The sequence below is a fragment of the Miniopterus natalensis genome, chromosome 5 (assembly GCF_054644295.1).
Source record: "Miniopterus natalensis isolate mMinNat1 chromosome 5, mMinNat1.hap1, whole genome shotgun sequence".
NCBI classification, from domain to species: Eukaryota; Metazoa; Chordata; class Mammalia; order Chiroptera; family Miniopteridae; genus Miniopterus; species Miniopterus natalensis.
Genome location: NC_142085.1, coordinates 49,298,449 through 49,314,425, shown reverse-complemented (window position 1 = coordinate 49,314,425; position 15,977 = coordinate 49,298,449). Strand labels below are relative to the sequence as shown.

The 15,977-nt window shown below is 42.1% G+C and overlaps 1 protein-coding gene across 3 annotated transcripts in view; it reads right to left on the bottom strand.

Annotated features, from left to right (window-relative positions):
* Positions 1 to 15,977, bottom strand: part of KLHL32 (kelch like family member 32) — a 124,129-nt gene that overhangs the window by 42,300 nt on the left and 65,852 nt on the right. For 2 of the 3 annotated variants that reach the window (XM_016220231.2, XM_087817522.1), the window contains exon 5: positions 11,160 to 11,375. The exons of the other annotated variant lie outside the window; for it this stretch is intronic. In XM_016220231.2, coding sequence (XP_016075717.1) covers positions 11,160 to 11,375 — 216 coding nt within the window. The remainder of the gene's footprint in view (positions 1 to 11,159; positions 11,376 to 15,977) is intronic. 3 annotated transcript variants of the gene reach the window in all.

Genomic DNA, 15,977 nt, shown 5'->3' with positions numbered 1-15,977 from the left:
TAAGTGGGTATTCAGCATAATTCTAACAAATTCACTCTTGAAAAGCACAAAATGACTAAAAGGCTTCCAATGACCTAACCTCTCAGTGCTGTTTGATTAACAGACCCATTTATTCCGCCAGGATGTGAAATGATGAGAAGATAAAACGCAGGGCAGAAATACCCTGTAACTGTTTTCTCTCAAGCCCACTGCTCCATTTATTTCAGCGCTAGTTCCTCTGCCCCAGACGCTCACGGGTCTCGAAGAACACCAATGAGGAGCTCCGAAGAACTCGCCCATCAGAGGGCATGGGTCAAACAAGGGTGGTTGTGGGTGAACCGTGAAGCCGTACGGGGAACTACGGAGGTAAGAAAGGGGCTGGAACCCACCGACTCTAACGCTGATGTATCAGAAAGAATCTTTGGGAAAAGAAATAAAAAAAAATCTGTAATAGGCCAGGCTAAGTTTGTCCTAAAGAGATTTGGAGAAAGTGGAAACAATACAAAGCTGCATTTGTACTGCAGCTACTGTCCACAAACGACAAACACTAACATCCTTAAGAAATTCAGCGATGAATGGTGTATACCCTTGGAGAGGCAAAAATAAACGTCAAACTTCTCTTTCCTCCTTTAATCCTGAGATCAGCCAGCCAGTCGTGAGAGTATTATGATTCAGTTACTACCGCGAAACAAAGGCCCTTCTTTCAGCTGCGAAGATTAATAAGCACGTGTGTGTGTCTATCTGCAGGCCCGTGCATGGTGTAAACGCCACCTGCATGTGTGCAAGAGATAAGCTGTTGGCTCAGGATTCGGGGTAGTTTTTAACCTCTCTACTCAAAATGGTTACATAAAACTTTGGCCATTTTATTTGCTGGATTGTGTGTTGGAATGATGGGGTAGGGGTATATAATTAACAAAGTAAAAAAAAAAAAAAAGTTATTAAAAACGGCCCAGAATTTTCCCTTCACAGTTTAGCAAAATTTATTCCTTCATCACTGGACCTCATTTTATGGGTTAACTGCTCACCACGAATGTACCCAGAATGTACGATTCCCCTGGTTTGAACTACCCGTAAGTACCCTTCAAGCAGGATACTGCTAATTCTGTCACATGACATTCTGCAGCATCTCAAAGTTTCATTTTGATTGTTTTTTAGGAGACAACTCTCAAAGGAAGATGCCTGGCAAATGCATCAAGCACAGTGTTTTCCAAATCCATCCCTGTCTCCTGCCACTCTCTCAGGAGCCCGCGCTCTTCAGTGGGCACTTCCCTTCTCACATGTGCACAAGCACCTCTGGCAAGCTCTGCCCACGACACGTGCACCACCGTCTCCTGAGGGGCGAGTTCTCCCAGGGGGGTATCGCTTGCTTTTCAAGGCACAGCTTCCTTCTGCCCAGAAGGGCAAACGAGACTGGCTTCGGGATAGTGACAGCACGCGGGATTTAAAACAGGGTTTCCTAGCTGGTTCACAGAGCATGGGAGGAAAAACAGGCCAACCTAGGTTAAGTGCCTGCTCTAAACCCTAGAATACAAGAGGTGTGAAATTCACCACTCTAAGCACTACAGGGCCCCTCTACGTGGCCTAAATCTTAGATGAGATGAGATGAGAAGAGAAAGGAAGATTCTCCAGAGGACCTGGCAAACCTGGTAAGTCACCCCTTAGTGTACTTATACCCTTTATATTGAACTTCACTCCAAAGAGTGAGTACATTATATATGTTTGTTCCCAGCAGTGGGCAGAATAAGCCATGGTTTCTAGTCCTCAGGAGGTTTGATGCTGTTCTCACTGCCAGTGAGAGAGATGCCTCAGTATCTGCCTCTTAACTAAGCCTCGTCTTTTCTGGATGGAGAGCTTCAGTCTTACTTTCAGCTGTGAGTAATTTCTTATTGTGATTGGCTGACTTATAGTCAATTTAGTATAATTAATGCCAAATTACATTGTAATTCACATAGAATGACAAATTAAAAGCTATATTAAGAGCAAACGAATCAAAATTAATTATATTTTGCTCACTTGTTTTAAAGTGTAAAGAAGATAGGTCCTCCTAAAACATTTAAACTTCAGCACACCATCCGTCACTCCTTCAATTACCTGATTTCCTTGTGTGGCCGGAGGAGGTGGCATGTGGGCATTTTTCTTCAACAAGAACACACACAAGAAAGATATGCGCAGATGGGTGGAGGTGGGAGGGGGTACAGGGGGGATAAATGGTGTTGGAAGAAGAAAAGAAATGTGTGCATTTAGCCTCCAGCTGCAGGGCTCTTTTTAGCTTCTGTTCTTGTAGCATAAGATCTGTGCCCCTTATGGAAACTGACTTATAACACTTCCTATAGACAAAGGGGAACAATGTAAAATATCTGGCATATCTATGTCCACAACCCATCGAGGATTTTTTTTTTTTCCTAAGAGATTTTTCTCCCTGGTTATGCTGCCTACCAACTGAAATCTGTTTTCATTCTTCCAATGTGCCACCCCAAATAATGAGGAGGTGTCAGGCCAAAGAGTAGAACTTCACCACAGAGAGCGCATTGCTCTGTATTGTGGGCACGAAAGAAGTCTAAGAATTATTTAACTTATGAGTGCTGCCCATGTTTACCATCTTAGAATGACCACCTTTCTCTCCCAGGTGTGTCAGTGAGGTGCTCTTTATTTTTGCTTGCAGCAAAGGCTCTGCAGACAAGGGTGGGAGAAGCAGGGTGCAAGGATGTCAGCATTCAACAATAAATGTCAAGGCTTCTCCAGATACTTCTTTTGAATATAAATAATTCCAGAGCCTCTAGGCCACTCCACAGCTAAGTTTAGATCCTCTCCCTTAGAATGCCCAGAACAAGAAATTACTGTGGTCTGACATGACCAACTCGTATCAACACATGGTTACTGGGCGCTTTACTGGCCTCATCAGGATTCCCATGGAAATAATCTGGTGATGCAGGATATGGGCCACAGGCTCATTTCTATTGCAAAGAGACTAACATTGATCAACTTCAATAAATTAATATTTTTTTCTCCTGAGGATGAAAAAGGGGGAATGTACAAGTTCAGTAAACAAAAGAAACTTCCCTGGGTGAGCCAATCATAAATCCCTAATTGGGCAGGTCATGGTGCACAGTCACACCCCAGGCCTATAAAAGGTTTATCTTTGCCTTAAGCAAGCCCTGGTCATTGTTTCTGTGCATCTAGGTTAACGCTCCTTTGGACTGCCTCTTTTTCAGGCCCCTCAGAGGTGTAACCACCCTCAAGGGAGCACATAAGCTTGTTAACTATCCTGTACCTTGCTTTCTTCCACTGTCATGTAATCTTCTGTATGTTCCCTTCTTATTTCTAAATATATAAGAGAAACTGCAAAACTATCATTCTCCAGAGCATTTCAGAGCCTGCTTCTTGGCATTGTCATCAGTTTGGTGCAAATAAACTCTTACAAAAATTCTCTACAGGTTTGGACATTTCTTATGTCAACACTCCCTTTCTCATAAACCCCTTACTAGGCCATCACGCAACTTTCAATTTCTGCTGCGTAAATTTCTAAATTTTCAGTATACTAGGTATAAAATGAATATATAATGATTAATCATTTCCATTCGTCCCATCTAATCTCTAACAACACCTGCAGACTTTCCACCACACAGTCCACACAGTGCAGCAAAACATAATGGCACTCCTGGCTCTCTCTCACACTGATGTAAACCTCTTGATCAGATTTTAAAGCAACCCTCCCTTATGGGCCTTCTCTGCCTGCTTTATACTTCATCATCTTGCACCTTAAAGGAATGAGGAGCTGGTCTCTGCCTCTGTCAGAATTCTCTATCCATTCTTCCTCATCAAAACAGCTAAAATGCCAATTTTCTGGGCCCTGATAAAGAAAAACCCTCAGCAGCACTTTCTTGTACTACTTTTATTGGAGTAATTTCTGCAATTTCCCACAAAGCTGCACAACAGGTGAAAACAGAAATAGGTAATTTATGAAGAAAAGTATACTGCTGGCTCACTCATTATAGATTAGTGTGACTTTTCTGACTTATGACAAGATGTATCAGGTACTTTGAGGTTCTGTTTTCTTAGAGACTTGGTGAATTACAAGGGAATACAGTGCGACCTGCATTGAAACCTGTACTGTGAAGTGAGTCAATCACTTAACCTCCGTGAGCTTCAGTTTCCTCGCTTGTTGAAATTTGGATAATACTTCCTTATCAACCTTAAAGGCTGGTGAGAGACTCGAATGAAATTATGTGCGTAAAAAATACGAAGCTCACTAAGACTGTGAAGAATTATTATTGTTAATATTATTATTATTATTTTAAATGGGGAGGATTTTCCCTTTTTGATCCTCACCTGAGGATATGTTTTTACTGATTTTAGAGAGAGGGGAATGGAGAGAGAGAGAAAGAGAGAGAGACAGAGAGACAGAAACATCAATGTAAGAGAGAAACATCAATCGGATCAATCAGTTGCCTCAGGGGAATCAAACCCGCAACCTAAATATGTGCCCTGACCGGGAATCAAACCCTCTACCGATGCTCTGCCCAACTGAGCCACCCAGCCAGGGCGCTGCTGTTCTGATCACTGATGAACTTCCGTGCCTGGCTTGGGGTGGCTGCCTCACGCACAGCTTATAGCTGGGTTTTCTTTTTCAGTCCCTGATAACCCAGGGAGCAGCAGTAGTCCTGCAGGCCACCGCCAATGCAGAGGTCATAGTCTCCTCATCTTTGTCTTTCTCACAGTGGCAACCACAGAATATCAGTCTGGAAACAACATGAATCACAATAAAAATTAGAAGCAGAGAACATAAATATGTCATATCTCATAAATCACCTTGTTCGTCTGTCGTGCTCATTTAAAAAAAAAAAAAAAAGAAGAAGAAAAAGATACTATTAACTCATGGGGATGGCAGCCCGCGAGTACAAGCTAGGTCTCCTGTAATTTCTGATCAGCGCGGCCCTTCACGGCTACTTGACAACGCGCGGCTCTGGCACTGAGGAGAGCTGAGGATTAGCCGGAGCGAAGTCCCTCTGAAATGAATGTGTCGTGCGTGTCACACAGGCACACAGCCCAGACAAACAGCTGCAAGGCCGCCCGCCAGTCCAGCTCCTCGGGGCCGAGGCGAATGACTCAGCACATTCAGGGGCCAAGCCCTGAGCCCGCAGCGCTGCTCGGAGTCCGGGGGCCTCGGGGGTGAGCCGTGCTCCCGCACAGAGCTCTCCGGGGTGAAGGAGCCTGTTTATCTTCTCCCTTAACATCTAGTAAGAAGGAAGTGGAGACCCCCTCCTCACAGGCGTAGAAAGCACCGTACGCAGCTGGGAGGAGCTACCAGAACTTTCAGGAAGAAAATCGAGAAATGGCACACATTTAATAAGTTTAAGGAACAGCAAGTAAAAAAATAAAATGAGGCATCATGAAGATGCCCAGAAAGTGCCTATCTGAAAAAAATAGGAATGACACACGCCTGTATAGGGTGTCCCCCCAAAATGTATACATGCTTTGAAGAATTATACAGGCAATGTTTATTAAAATACATTTGATTTTCAAAATGTAATAGCATCTACAGACATTGTGTGTATACAGTTTTTTGGGGACACCCTGTATGAAACTGAATTGAGGAAGAGCAGGAATATAATGAAAGATTACATTTTATTTGGGGATAAGTGTTCCCCGCCCACAGTATTTTATTCTACATCTAGTCAGCGAAGTCTAAGTGTTAAAAATGAGAACACTACTCAGGGAAGTTTCTTACTAAATGATCGCCCACGGTCTGATTTCCTTGAGGCTTGGGCTGCACCACGTGGATTGACAATGGTTTGCAAAGCTGTTTCGAGGGTACGTACAATGAATAAGAGCTGACAATGAATGAAGCACTGAAAAGGCAAAGGGGCACTGGCTGGTGCTGAAACGTCCAAACAAAAGCATTTCATTTTCCAATGTGCCAGTATTGTCTCAACACGCCCAAAGTCAGCACAGAAATCATGAAACCAGTTGGCACAGGTGAGTCCTCAATGGGAAGGAATCTGGTAGTGGAAAGCCCCACAATGGACTCCAAAATCCACGAAAGCAGGGCCACATCAGCCCTGCCCAGAACCCACCGTAGCAGGGACTGGGCAGAGTGGGCACTTAGTAACTATTTCACATGAATGAAAGAATGAATGAAGCTCATGTCACAAAGCTCAGTTAGAATTAGCAACATGACAAAGACATGGAGACAGGCAGAGTAGGCCATTCACTACCCTTTTAATCTGCGGGCACTGCACCTGAGAATAGGAATGGCCAAGCTCTTCCTAATTTCTTTTCAAGTCACAGGATTAATTTGGTTCACCTCTGTGTCCACCACGCTCAAGTATTTCTGAGTTTCTATTATGAATGTAGAAGCTGTGGACCAAAGTGGAAACGGCCCCAAAATTAGAAGACATGAATTTGATTTCTGTTACCTCAGTTTCCCCATTTGTACCACAGGAAAGCAAAGCAATGATAAATGCAGAAATAGTCTCAAAACTGTGGTGTGATATTCAAATATAAAGTATTAGGATAGTATTGTTGAACATATAGTACTGTTGGAAGTTCCTACTTCTCCCCTGCCAGAGGAGTATTTGGGTTAACTTACCATCTACGAGATAAAAGGTAAAAGCTGAGTACAATACTAGTGTCCTCTATTTTCCAACTAGTAAGAAACAGTAGCTTTTTGTTTGGGTTCACATTCTGGAACTTCTTTTGAGGACCATGATTAAATCAAACTGTGATACGGGCCACCTTTCGGTGTAAATAAAAGCCCAGGAAGAACTCATAAAAAAACTACTACTTTTGAGGTTGCTGACTACTCTAAATGATATGTGACTTACATCTTTAGAGATATACAATAAATGTGATATTAACAGTATGACTTATGGGTGCACATTTCTAACAAAAATACAAGAAAAAGAGCAGTTTTAAAAGGCCAAATCCATTTTGTATACCAATGTCCTTAGAATAAGTCTATCCTCATGCAGGAATAATAGGAAGCCTTGTTATCCATTCAACACATTTTAATATGAAAACTCTACATTATTGTCTTTATTAATTATTTATAGAGTGCAAGAGTAAAACATGGCAGCATTCAACCCAAACACGACAGGCACAGCCCCTGCTTCTGGGATGCAGAATCAAAGATCACTGTAAACAGGATCAGCCCCAACCCCAAACCAGGTGGCTTGGTCCTCTTGCCGTACTAAATGGGATATGACCAGGATAAAGCAGACCCTCCCGACTAGGGTCTGATCATGTTTGATGTCAGTGATGTGACCACTGAAACGTTTGGTCCTGGTAAAGTTAGGCTCAAAACATAAGGAGAAAGTGCCTTCAATCCAAGGTTAAAAAGGAAGGAAAACATTGATATTTCGACTGTTCTAATTAATAATAAGCCCTTTTCACTAAAAGTAGGAAACAGTTAATAAATAGTTAAAGGAAAAATATAACTTCTGCACATTTAGAGATGAAATGAAACTAAAGCTCTCTAACCCAATAATTAAACACGTTTATAAAGTTTTTAATCCCAGGCTCTGGCTTCTAACGCTGTGCATAGCACATACAGGCACTCAAAAATACTCATTTTTATTACCACAAACTATCTTTATCCATTTAAAAATAGGGTTATTGCTTCTGGCACCTAAGAGAGGAAGTCATAATCCAGAGAATTAATTAATGACTCAGCTGAATTAATGATTTAAAGTCATAAGGATCCCTCCCAGTTGGGATGAGGCCTGAGAGAGGGAAATGGAGTCAGCAAACCTGTACCGTTCCTCACACTCCAGCGTGGTTTCGGGCATTTAGTAGGTGCTTGAAAAGTACTGATGAATGGAGAGCCACACCTTTCCCCTAAGCTAGCAAATATAAGAATTTACATTGTATTGAGGCTTTTTCTATAAACTGTACTCCCATGGAAAGTAATCTCCCCCTCATTCTGGACAAAGAGGATCTGAGGTAGAAGAGGCAGAGATCCCCCTTTCCTCAGAAGAAAACAGGTTAGCCAGGGCTCCTATGAAAACGGAAACAGGCCCGCTATGCGGGAGTGGTACGGGACTGCTGCACTGTTCCACTCTGAGTTTTAGAGCAGGACCCCAGCTCAACAGTCTGAAGCTATACATTGAATCTAACAGGAGGAATGTAACAGAGTCCTACTGAAATAAAGTCCCTAGTTAGGTCTAAACCCCAAAAGCAATGTAAAACTGGTGGATATTCACCAGATCACGAATGCGAGCGACCTCATGCCCCAATGCTTCCCCTCTGGCCGATTTGCTCATTTCCAGCCTCCCCTTCCTGAGCCCCATAACCAATTGTGTTTTCCATCTGGAACCTGGGAAATTGCTGACCTTGAAAGTCTAAGGCCAAATTGTTGAGCTGAACTGAACTGAATTTTTGTACAGAATTTTTTTGACACGACTGCTATGTCCTTATACGCGGGAGTGTGTACATGGTACAGTCTCTATGTTACCCGTGACTAGAAAGGAAAGTTTCAGGCGATGGAAGGGAGAAAAAAAAAAATGTAGTTTCAGGCGATGGAAGGGAGAAAAAAAAAAATGTCCACAGGGGGCTGAAAAAGCCCTCTGTGAGAAAAGAGACTTAAGATAAAGTTTGAAAAGGTCAGATGGAAAAAAAAGAGCAGATATAAGGCATAATCTTGGGGGGTTTCACAGGTTTCCAGATCCACGGGATGGCTATTATGGCCTGCAGCATATTTTATCAGGAAAGGGACTGAGTAAGGGGTCGCAGGGAAAGACAGAAAAGAGTTTGCTCCGTGAGGACAGATGGAAGGTTCTTATGACACGTCTGCAGAGAGAGGCTGCAGGAGGTCTCGCGAATGAAATTTAGACTTTTCACCAAAATGAAGGGGGTGTCCCAGATTATACTGTCAGTAGACTGTGGCAGAGCCACATGTAGAAACCTGTGTGTGTGAGTGTTTATTGGGCTCTCCCATAAGGTACCAGTTGCACGTATTAATCAAAGAGCACCGCCCTCCATCCACTTTTCTATTACCTGTCGGACTTCGTGCCAATTTCCTTTCTCTTCCCCAACACCCTTTGCCTCACTGTTCTTTAAGACAAGGGATGGGGATTTGTCAAAGTCAATGAGCACTTTATTACAGTGAGAACACTCCGTAATGAACAATTCTGCAATTTAATGAGATTCTGTAGATCTGTCTCCAGCCTGTCCATCAAGTTTCACTTCTATAAAGCACCCTGACACTAATCCTCTGGCATACCCAATCTTCACCCTGGGCTGAATATTAGATTCTTCCATGGTATATTGCATTACTAGTATAACCTCAGCAAAAATGATGAACTTAACTATACTTGAGGCAATATAGCTGGTCTGATTTGATTTTACTCTATTGGGCTGAGTATGAGGGAATTACTTATTTACTAAGATAAAACAAAACAGTTTCTTATTGCCTGCTGAATGCCTAAGTTGACCATATTTATGTGAGTCTTTTAATTCTTTCTTGAGGACCAGGTATAAAAAAAATGTTGCCTGCAGCTGAAAGCAGTTTTTAAAATTCGACATTATAATACTAGTAACCTTTAGAGAGGCTATTGTGATAACTCTTAAGTGGACAGTATGGAATTATTTGGACACTCTGACTTGTGCGTATTACCATGCCCATCTCTGGCAGTGCCTTCAGCTATGCCACAAAAAGAGACAGAAGCCACAAGGATGGCTGGCTCAGATCTCAATTCATTTAGAAATAATTAAATGCAGAATTCATTCCAAGTCTTTCTTTTCCCCTTTGGGAAATGAAAATCTTTTTTGGCAATTTCCCACTTTGAATTGACCGGAAAATTCTGATGATTTGTGTTTACAGGGAGAACAGATCATTGAAATTCATACCAAAAACTCATCCTCACCACTTGTGACCTTTGCCTGAACAAACATTATGAGAAATACCTAAGATACAGAAATAAAAGTCTACAGCTTGTTTTTGGTTCCTGACATTGTGGAATACTGCAGAAATGAGGACAGGTGTCAGCGGACTTGGACACAAAGGCTGGCTCTGCTCTGTAACCCTGAGCAAGGCACCGAAGCCTCATATTGCTCATCTGTTAGGTGGGGTGGCAACAGCCATCCTTCAGGCCTGTTGTGATGAAAAGGCAGTGAGTTTGAAAAGAGCCTGGGTCTGGAAAGCCCTCAGTGCACCACAGCTCTTATTACCCTCACCGGTGGAAGCAAACAATGTCGAAAGAAGTTGTTGATTAAAGTAATGCAAAGAAATAAGGGGGAAAGACATCAGAAAAAGTATTAGTCTGTCAGATACTGGTACCTCTGACTGTTTGGGCCAGAATTATGGTACTCTCCGAATGCTATTTGGTAAGATACCAGAAATTCACTGCCTTGTTATCTAATAGAAGGCTTCATATTTTCCCATATAGTCTGTATGTAAATATTTTTCAAATGATCATGAAATTTTGAAGGTATGCTAGACTAGAAGTAATAATACAGCCATCCAGTGTTTCAGAGAGGGAGACAGACAGTCTAAGACGAAGGGGGAAGATGGGCTCTGATTATTTCCCAAAGACACCATGTGGATTGTTCAAGGATAGTCACTGGGGAAGAGCAAAGAAGGATTTAAATTGAATAATCAACTAGAAAACACAAAACATCCTCCTGTCCCCTAGACAAAGGATATTCAAAAGGAATGCCACATCAGGTGAAAAGGCAGGGCTTAGGAAAATTCAATGAATGCAGAAATAACTAAAGAGGGAGACTCTTTCACTGCAGTGCAAGAAGAGCTTCGTTTCATTTCAGGTCTCAGTTGCTCTCTGCTGCAGCAAAGGCATGTTTCTGAATTGCTTATAGGAAAGCCCAGAACTTATTCTGATTCCATTGGTCTTAAAACTGCATAAGTAGCACTTTACAATCCACTCTTCCCATATTCAGTTTAAGGAAATACTTTCCTCAGGAGAAAAAAACCCTTTGGCTTAGGGTTTGGGGAAGTCACGGAGGGCCCGAGGATCCCCGGAGGCGGGCTGAGCTGGCCGAGGCCTCCAGGCTGCCAGGCCGGTGCTCTCCAGTTGACTTGTCCATCGGGAGAGCATGACATCAGGGACGCCGCGTCCATGAGGACCAACCCGGCCCCAGCAGTTCTCCTCATTCCTCCATCCTTTAACTTCCGACCATTTCCCGCCCCTCCCCGCCCGAGCCCTGAGCCCTGCGAGCGCCCCTACCTGCCAGATCTGCTCCTCGCTCAGGGAGGTGAGGCGGTCGCTCTTGAGGACCTCCTGCAGCAGGCAGTAGGGCAGCGTGAGCACGTCCTCCGGGCGGCTCTTCAGGAGCTCCGAGAGGTGTTTCACTAAGAAATCCACCACTGCCTTCTCCAGCACAGTGAGGTTAAAGAGGTCAGCAAGTCTGTACAGATCCAAGTAATTAAAGATATTTAATTCCTGGGTGCCAAAAGAATAAAAACGGGGGGAAAAAAAGATCTCTTAGAAATCAATCCAAGAAAGAGCAGGCAAGAAATTCAGATTGACCCACCAAGGTGTGCATGACAGGAGTGGGACAAACGGGGCCGCACTCCGGTGAGAATGTAAAAAAGTACAACCCCAAACCCCCCATTGCAAGGCTCTGGGCAGAGAACTGCTATTCTAGAATTCACCATTTCTCCTCACTTTGCCCCTCTTAAAATCTATATGCAGTATTTAATTACATCTTAACAAAGGGATTGAAAGGGGGTTCTGGTTTCACTGACTGAAATGATCCTTTGCAACTTTTTAGAAACATTTACAAATGAGGACAATTTTCCTACTTTACCAAATACTTCATAGCTCTCAGGTGATAAGTTTTTCCACTAAAGTTAATGTGGGGACAGGTAAAATGGGAGTCATGAGTAGATGATACAAACTATATGAAAACAGACCAACTCTCCTCTTTTTCCATAACTTCAAATTAAGTACATCTTTGAGTAAAAACCCATCCTGACTTAATGAAATTAAACCACCGCATATTTACACGTAAGGTCTCAGGAAATGAAGACCTCTCACAGAAAAGATTCCCATTTTGAATAATTCTATATTGATGGAATGGATGATTTATGATTGTTCTTTTTTTTTAATTAGACTCTAACAGCCAGTGGTAATCTTTCTCTCCTTTTCAAAGAGTCTCTGTAGCAATGCTTCATTTTGAGGGGATTTTACTTGTCCCTACAAGTTCTCAAAATCATAACCAGGGCTCTAAAATCATGCTCCAGAGAGCCATGACTCTTTGCGAAGCTTTGACTTGTAACTGCAGGAACCAGGGTGGGCACACAGGTTTGTTGATAGAAAACTTACCAATTACAAGTAGAGTAGGAGAGGGCTGTGTCCTAGTTTGCCCTAAATTTTAGCTTGTAATTATTAATATGTGAGCAATATTTTCCAAAAACGTAAGAAATGTGGACTACAATGCAACACAACAGAACACCATCACCACACAATACAACACAACACAATACAATATAGTACAATGCATCAGATAGCTATTTTACTCCACTCACCTATTTTAGTAATTTTCAACAACTTTCCCCTTTTTCTAGTTGTCTAAAAGTATTATGAACTCTAAAATATTTTATTCTATTTTAATGTATTTGTTTTTACAATATTTGAAAGGTTAAAGGAATATGTTCTAAATCTGTGCTGCCCAACATGGTAGCCATGAGCGACACGTGGCTACTGAGTGCTTGAAACGTAGCTAATCTGATTTGAGATGTGCCGTGTTAAACATAAAGCAAACGAATGCAAGAAGAAAAATAGAATGCGAAATATCTCATTAATAATCTTTATACTGATTATAGCTTGAAATAATATTATTCTGGATGTAGTGAGTTAAATATGTTATCATAATTAATTCTACCTGTTTCTTTTTACTTTTTTAATGCAGCTACTAGAAAATTTAAAATTACGTGTGTGGCTCCCATCATGCTTCTAGTAGACAATGCTGTTTTAAATAAAATGTATGATAGAGACATTGTAAAAAGAGCTCTCCAAGTACAGCTGCATCATCACCACAGCTACCTCATTAATTTTTTTTTTTACTTTAGAGTCTGTGTCTTTTGGTGGGAGATGACACTTTAATTATATTCCTAATAGGAGTCAAGCTGGATGTCAGGAATCAGCCATAAGAGACTGGTGCTTAATAGCTCTGTTTGCCAACACAATTGAAAAGGAATAAATGCTTCTTTAAAATAAAGGTTAACAGGTGACCACCAAATCCACTGCAACTCAAATATCTAATGGTCTGCTCACTGTTAATAAAAATATCATGGCTTTTCATTCTGCAGATTTTATCAAAGGAATACTGAAGATTTTTACTCCAGCACCATCTTTTTCAAGTGATGTTTAAACTTGTTCTCCAAATCTTCCTTATTTTTTTTTTTAATATGTCTTTATTGATTTCAGAGAGAAGGGAGAGGGAGAGAGAGGTAGAAACATCAATGATGAGAGAGTCATCACTGAACAGCAGCCTCCCGCCCCCCTACTGGGGATCAAGCCCACAACCCGGGCCTGTGCCCTGACCGGGAACTGAACCGTGATCTCCTAGACCCTAGGCCGATGCTCAACCGCTGAGCCACGCCTGGTTGGGCAAATCTTACTTTTTGGGATTGGTAAATTCTACTCTGGAAGGAAAGTAGGTGTAACCCTTGCATACAGAGCTTCCATAGCAAACTCTAGGACCTCTGGATGAAGTTATTTCTTGTCAGTACATCTATGAAGCAAGTTTAACTGCTTCAGGGCCCTGGATATGGTTTCAGCATCCAAGTAAATTACTCTGAGGTCCCCCTGGAATGTGATGGGTGGGGGGTGGGTTCTATGTCAGTGCCTTCCAGGTACCCAGGCACATGCCCAAGACATGGCTCAGAGCCCTGAGGCAGCACCGTACTGAGAGAAGAGCATGTGTGGAGGCAGAAACAGCCAAGCTCTGCAAAGTAAGAGGTGGGGAGGCACAGCCTATGAGTTTCACGAAAGAATGACCATGAGCTTTCTCTGTTACTTACAACTCAGCAAAACCAGAACAGGCCCTGTCTTTCCAGCATGCCTCTCCCATTCTGAACATCAGCCAAATCAGGCCATTCACACCTCATTGGCCTCCCTAGCTTCCCTTTCTCTTTCTGACCTTCAGACATACACACAAAAAGGCAAAGCCAGCGGCCATTCAGTTTTCCAAGTGGGAAAATCAGTAATAGCGACTAGGGTTGAAAGTGTTAACAGGCAACTGCAATGTAACAGCTCTACTGTGAAAAAAAATTCAATCCATCCAAGTTTTTTTTAAGTCCAAGAGAGAATTATTTTCTCTATCAATTGGTTATTCAGATCAAAGTGCCTTTTCAAATGATACTTTGTCCTAATTATGAGACTGTCTCTGTTCTCTCGCATTCTGTGACTTAAAAGGCCAAGTACAAGGGTAGAGGCAATAGTTTTGAATGAAAATTATAGTTCAGCAAAAAGAAACTCTCTTGAGTAAAAAGAATTTTTTTTCCCTAAAAGTCTTCATTTCTGTCACAATGATTCTCACTCGAAATTGACTTCCTGTTCAGAATTATGGTGCGTGCATTGTTGTTCTTTGGGGAATCTTTTTAAACAGTACCTATTTTCCTTTGGTTTAAGGCTATTTGGCTTCTCTCCTCCCTTCTATTTGTTTCTTATAGTGTGAATGACAAGTTAAATAACAGAAGAAGAGACATAAAATGTGTCCCCAAATACTATACTATCTATGGAATAAACACCAGTTTTCCAAGTGCATTAATTCTTAAATCTTATATATTCCCCAAATTCAGTCCTTCTGTGTGACCTAGTCCCCTAATTAAATCATTAAAGTAGTTATTCCCCAGATTAACTACTGAGTGCTGTAGGGAAAGGAATGCAAATACTGTCTTCTTTTGGGTTATATCCAAATGTAATTACATTTGTGAGGCAAATTATCAGGTGGTAAGAACTTGAGTGCAAGGAAATAGGGCAGTCAGGGGCTGTGGGTAAACCCTGCGGCCCTTCCAGCACTCCTCCATACCAGGGAGGCGGCAGGACAATGACCAGTGTGGTCTGTACGTCCCCTGGTAGGGTTCTCCTCTGTAGCAGTGACTGGCCACTGTATTAGCAGGTGTCTCTCAACACCTCAATGAAGCAAGTACTAATACTTAGTGACCAAAGTGCATATAAGACTTTATTTTGTAATTTAGAGCAGATTTAAGCCTATCCCTGAACTAATATCACCCAGACTCACTTTCATTCTAACACTTTGCTGAACAGAACAAGACTGTGTAGCCTTATGGCTGGGGTCTGCCTGCTCACAGCCCACAGCCTAGCCTGAGTATGCCAAGGCCAAAGGTAGACACGTTGTCTGTCGTTGCTTCAGGCACACCCATGCGTCCCCTAGGCTGACTGCTAGTGCCCCTTGTCCATCCAGCACTGCAGTCCAATCATAGCCCTGACCCAGGAATTATACAGAACACAGAAAGTATTTGCTGCCTTTTTTTACAAAACTTTAAAAAATATATATGTTTTTATTGATTTCAGAGGAAGGTAGAGGGAGAGAAAGACAGAAACGTCAGTGATGAGAAAGTTTGATAGGTTGTCTCCTGCATGTCCCCTGCTGGAGATTGAGCCCAAAACCCAGGCATATGCCCTGACCAAGAATCAAACCATGACCTCCTGGTTCATAGGTCGACACAACCACTAAGCCACACCGGCCGGGTAGTATTTGCTGTCTTGGGATTGCATCTACTGTACACTACCCCAATATCTGCCCCACAAACACTCTTCTTCAAATCTAGGAGTCCTTGATAAGATGCTTTGATTTAATACTAAGGATGCCCTTGCAAAACAGGGCCTTAAGAACACCTATTTTTCTTGTTGCCTCATCTAATTCTGAGCACATGACTAACTTGTGAAACAAAAATAAGCATCATCAACCTGTACTATCAGTGTTGAAAACTGTGACTTGTGTTTAAGATCTCTCAAGGTCAAAATAAAAGTAATGTCATTTTGATTTCCTGAATTTTCCCCCATAAGATGACC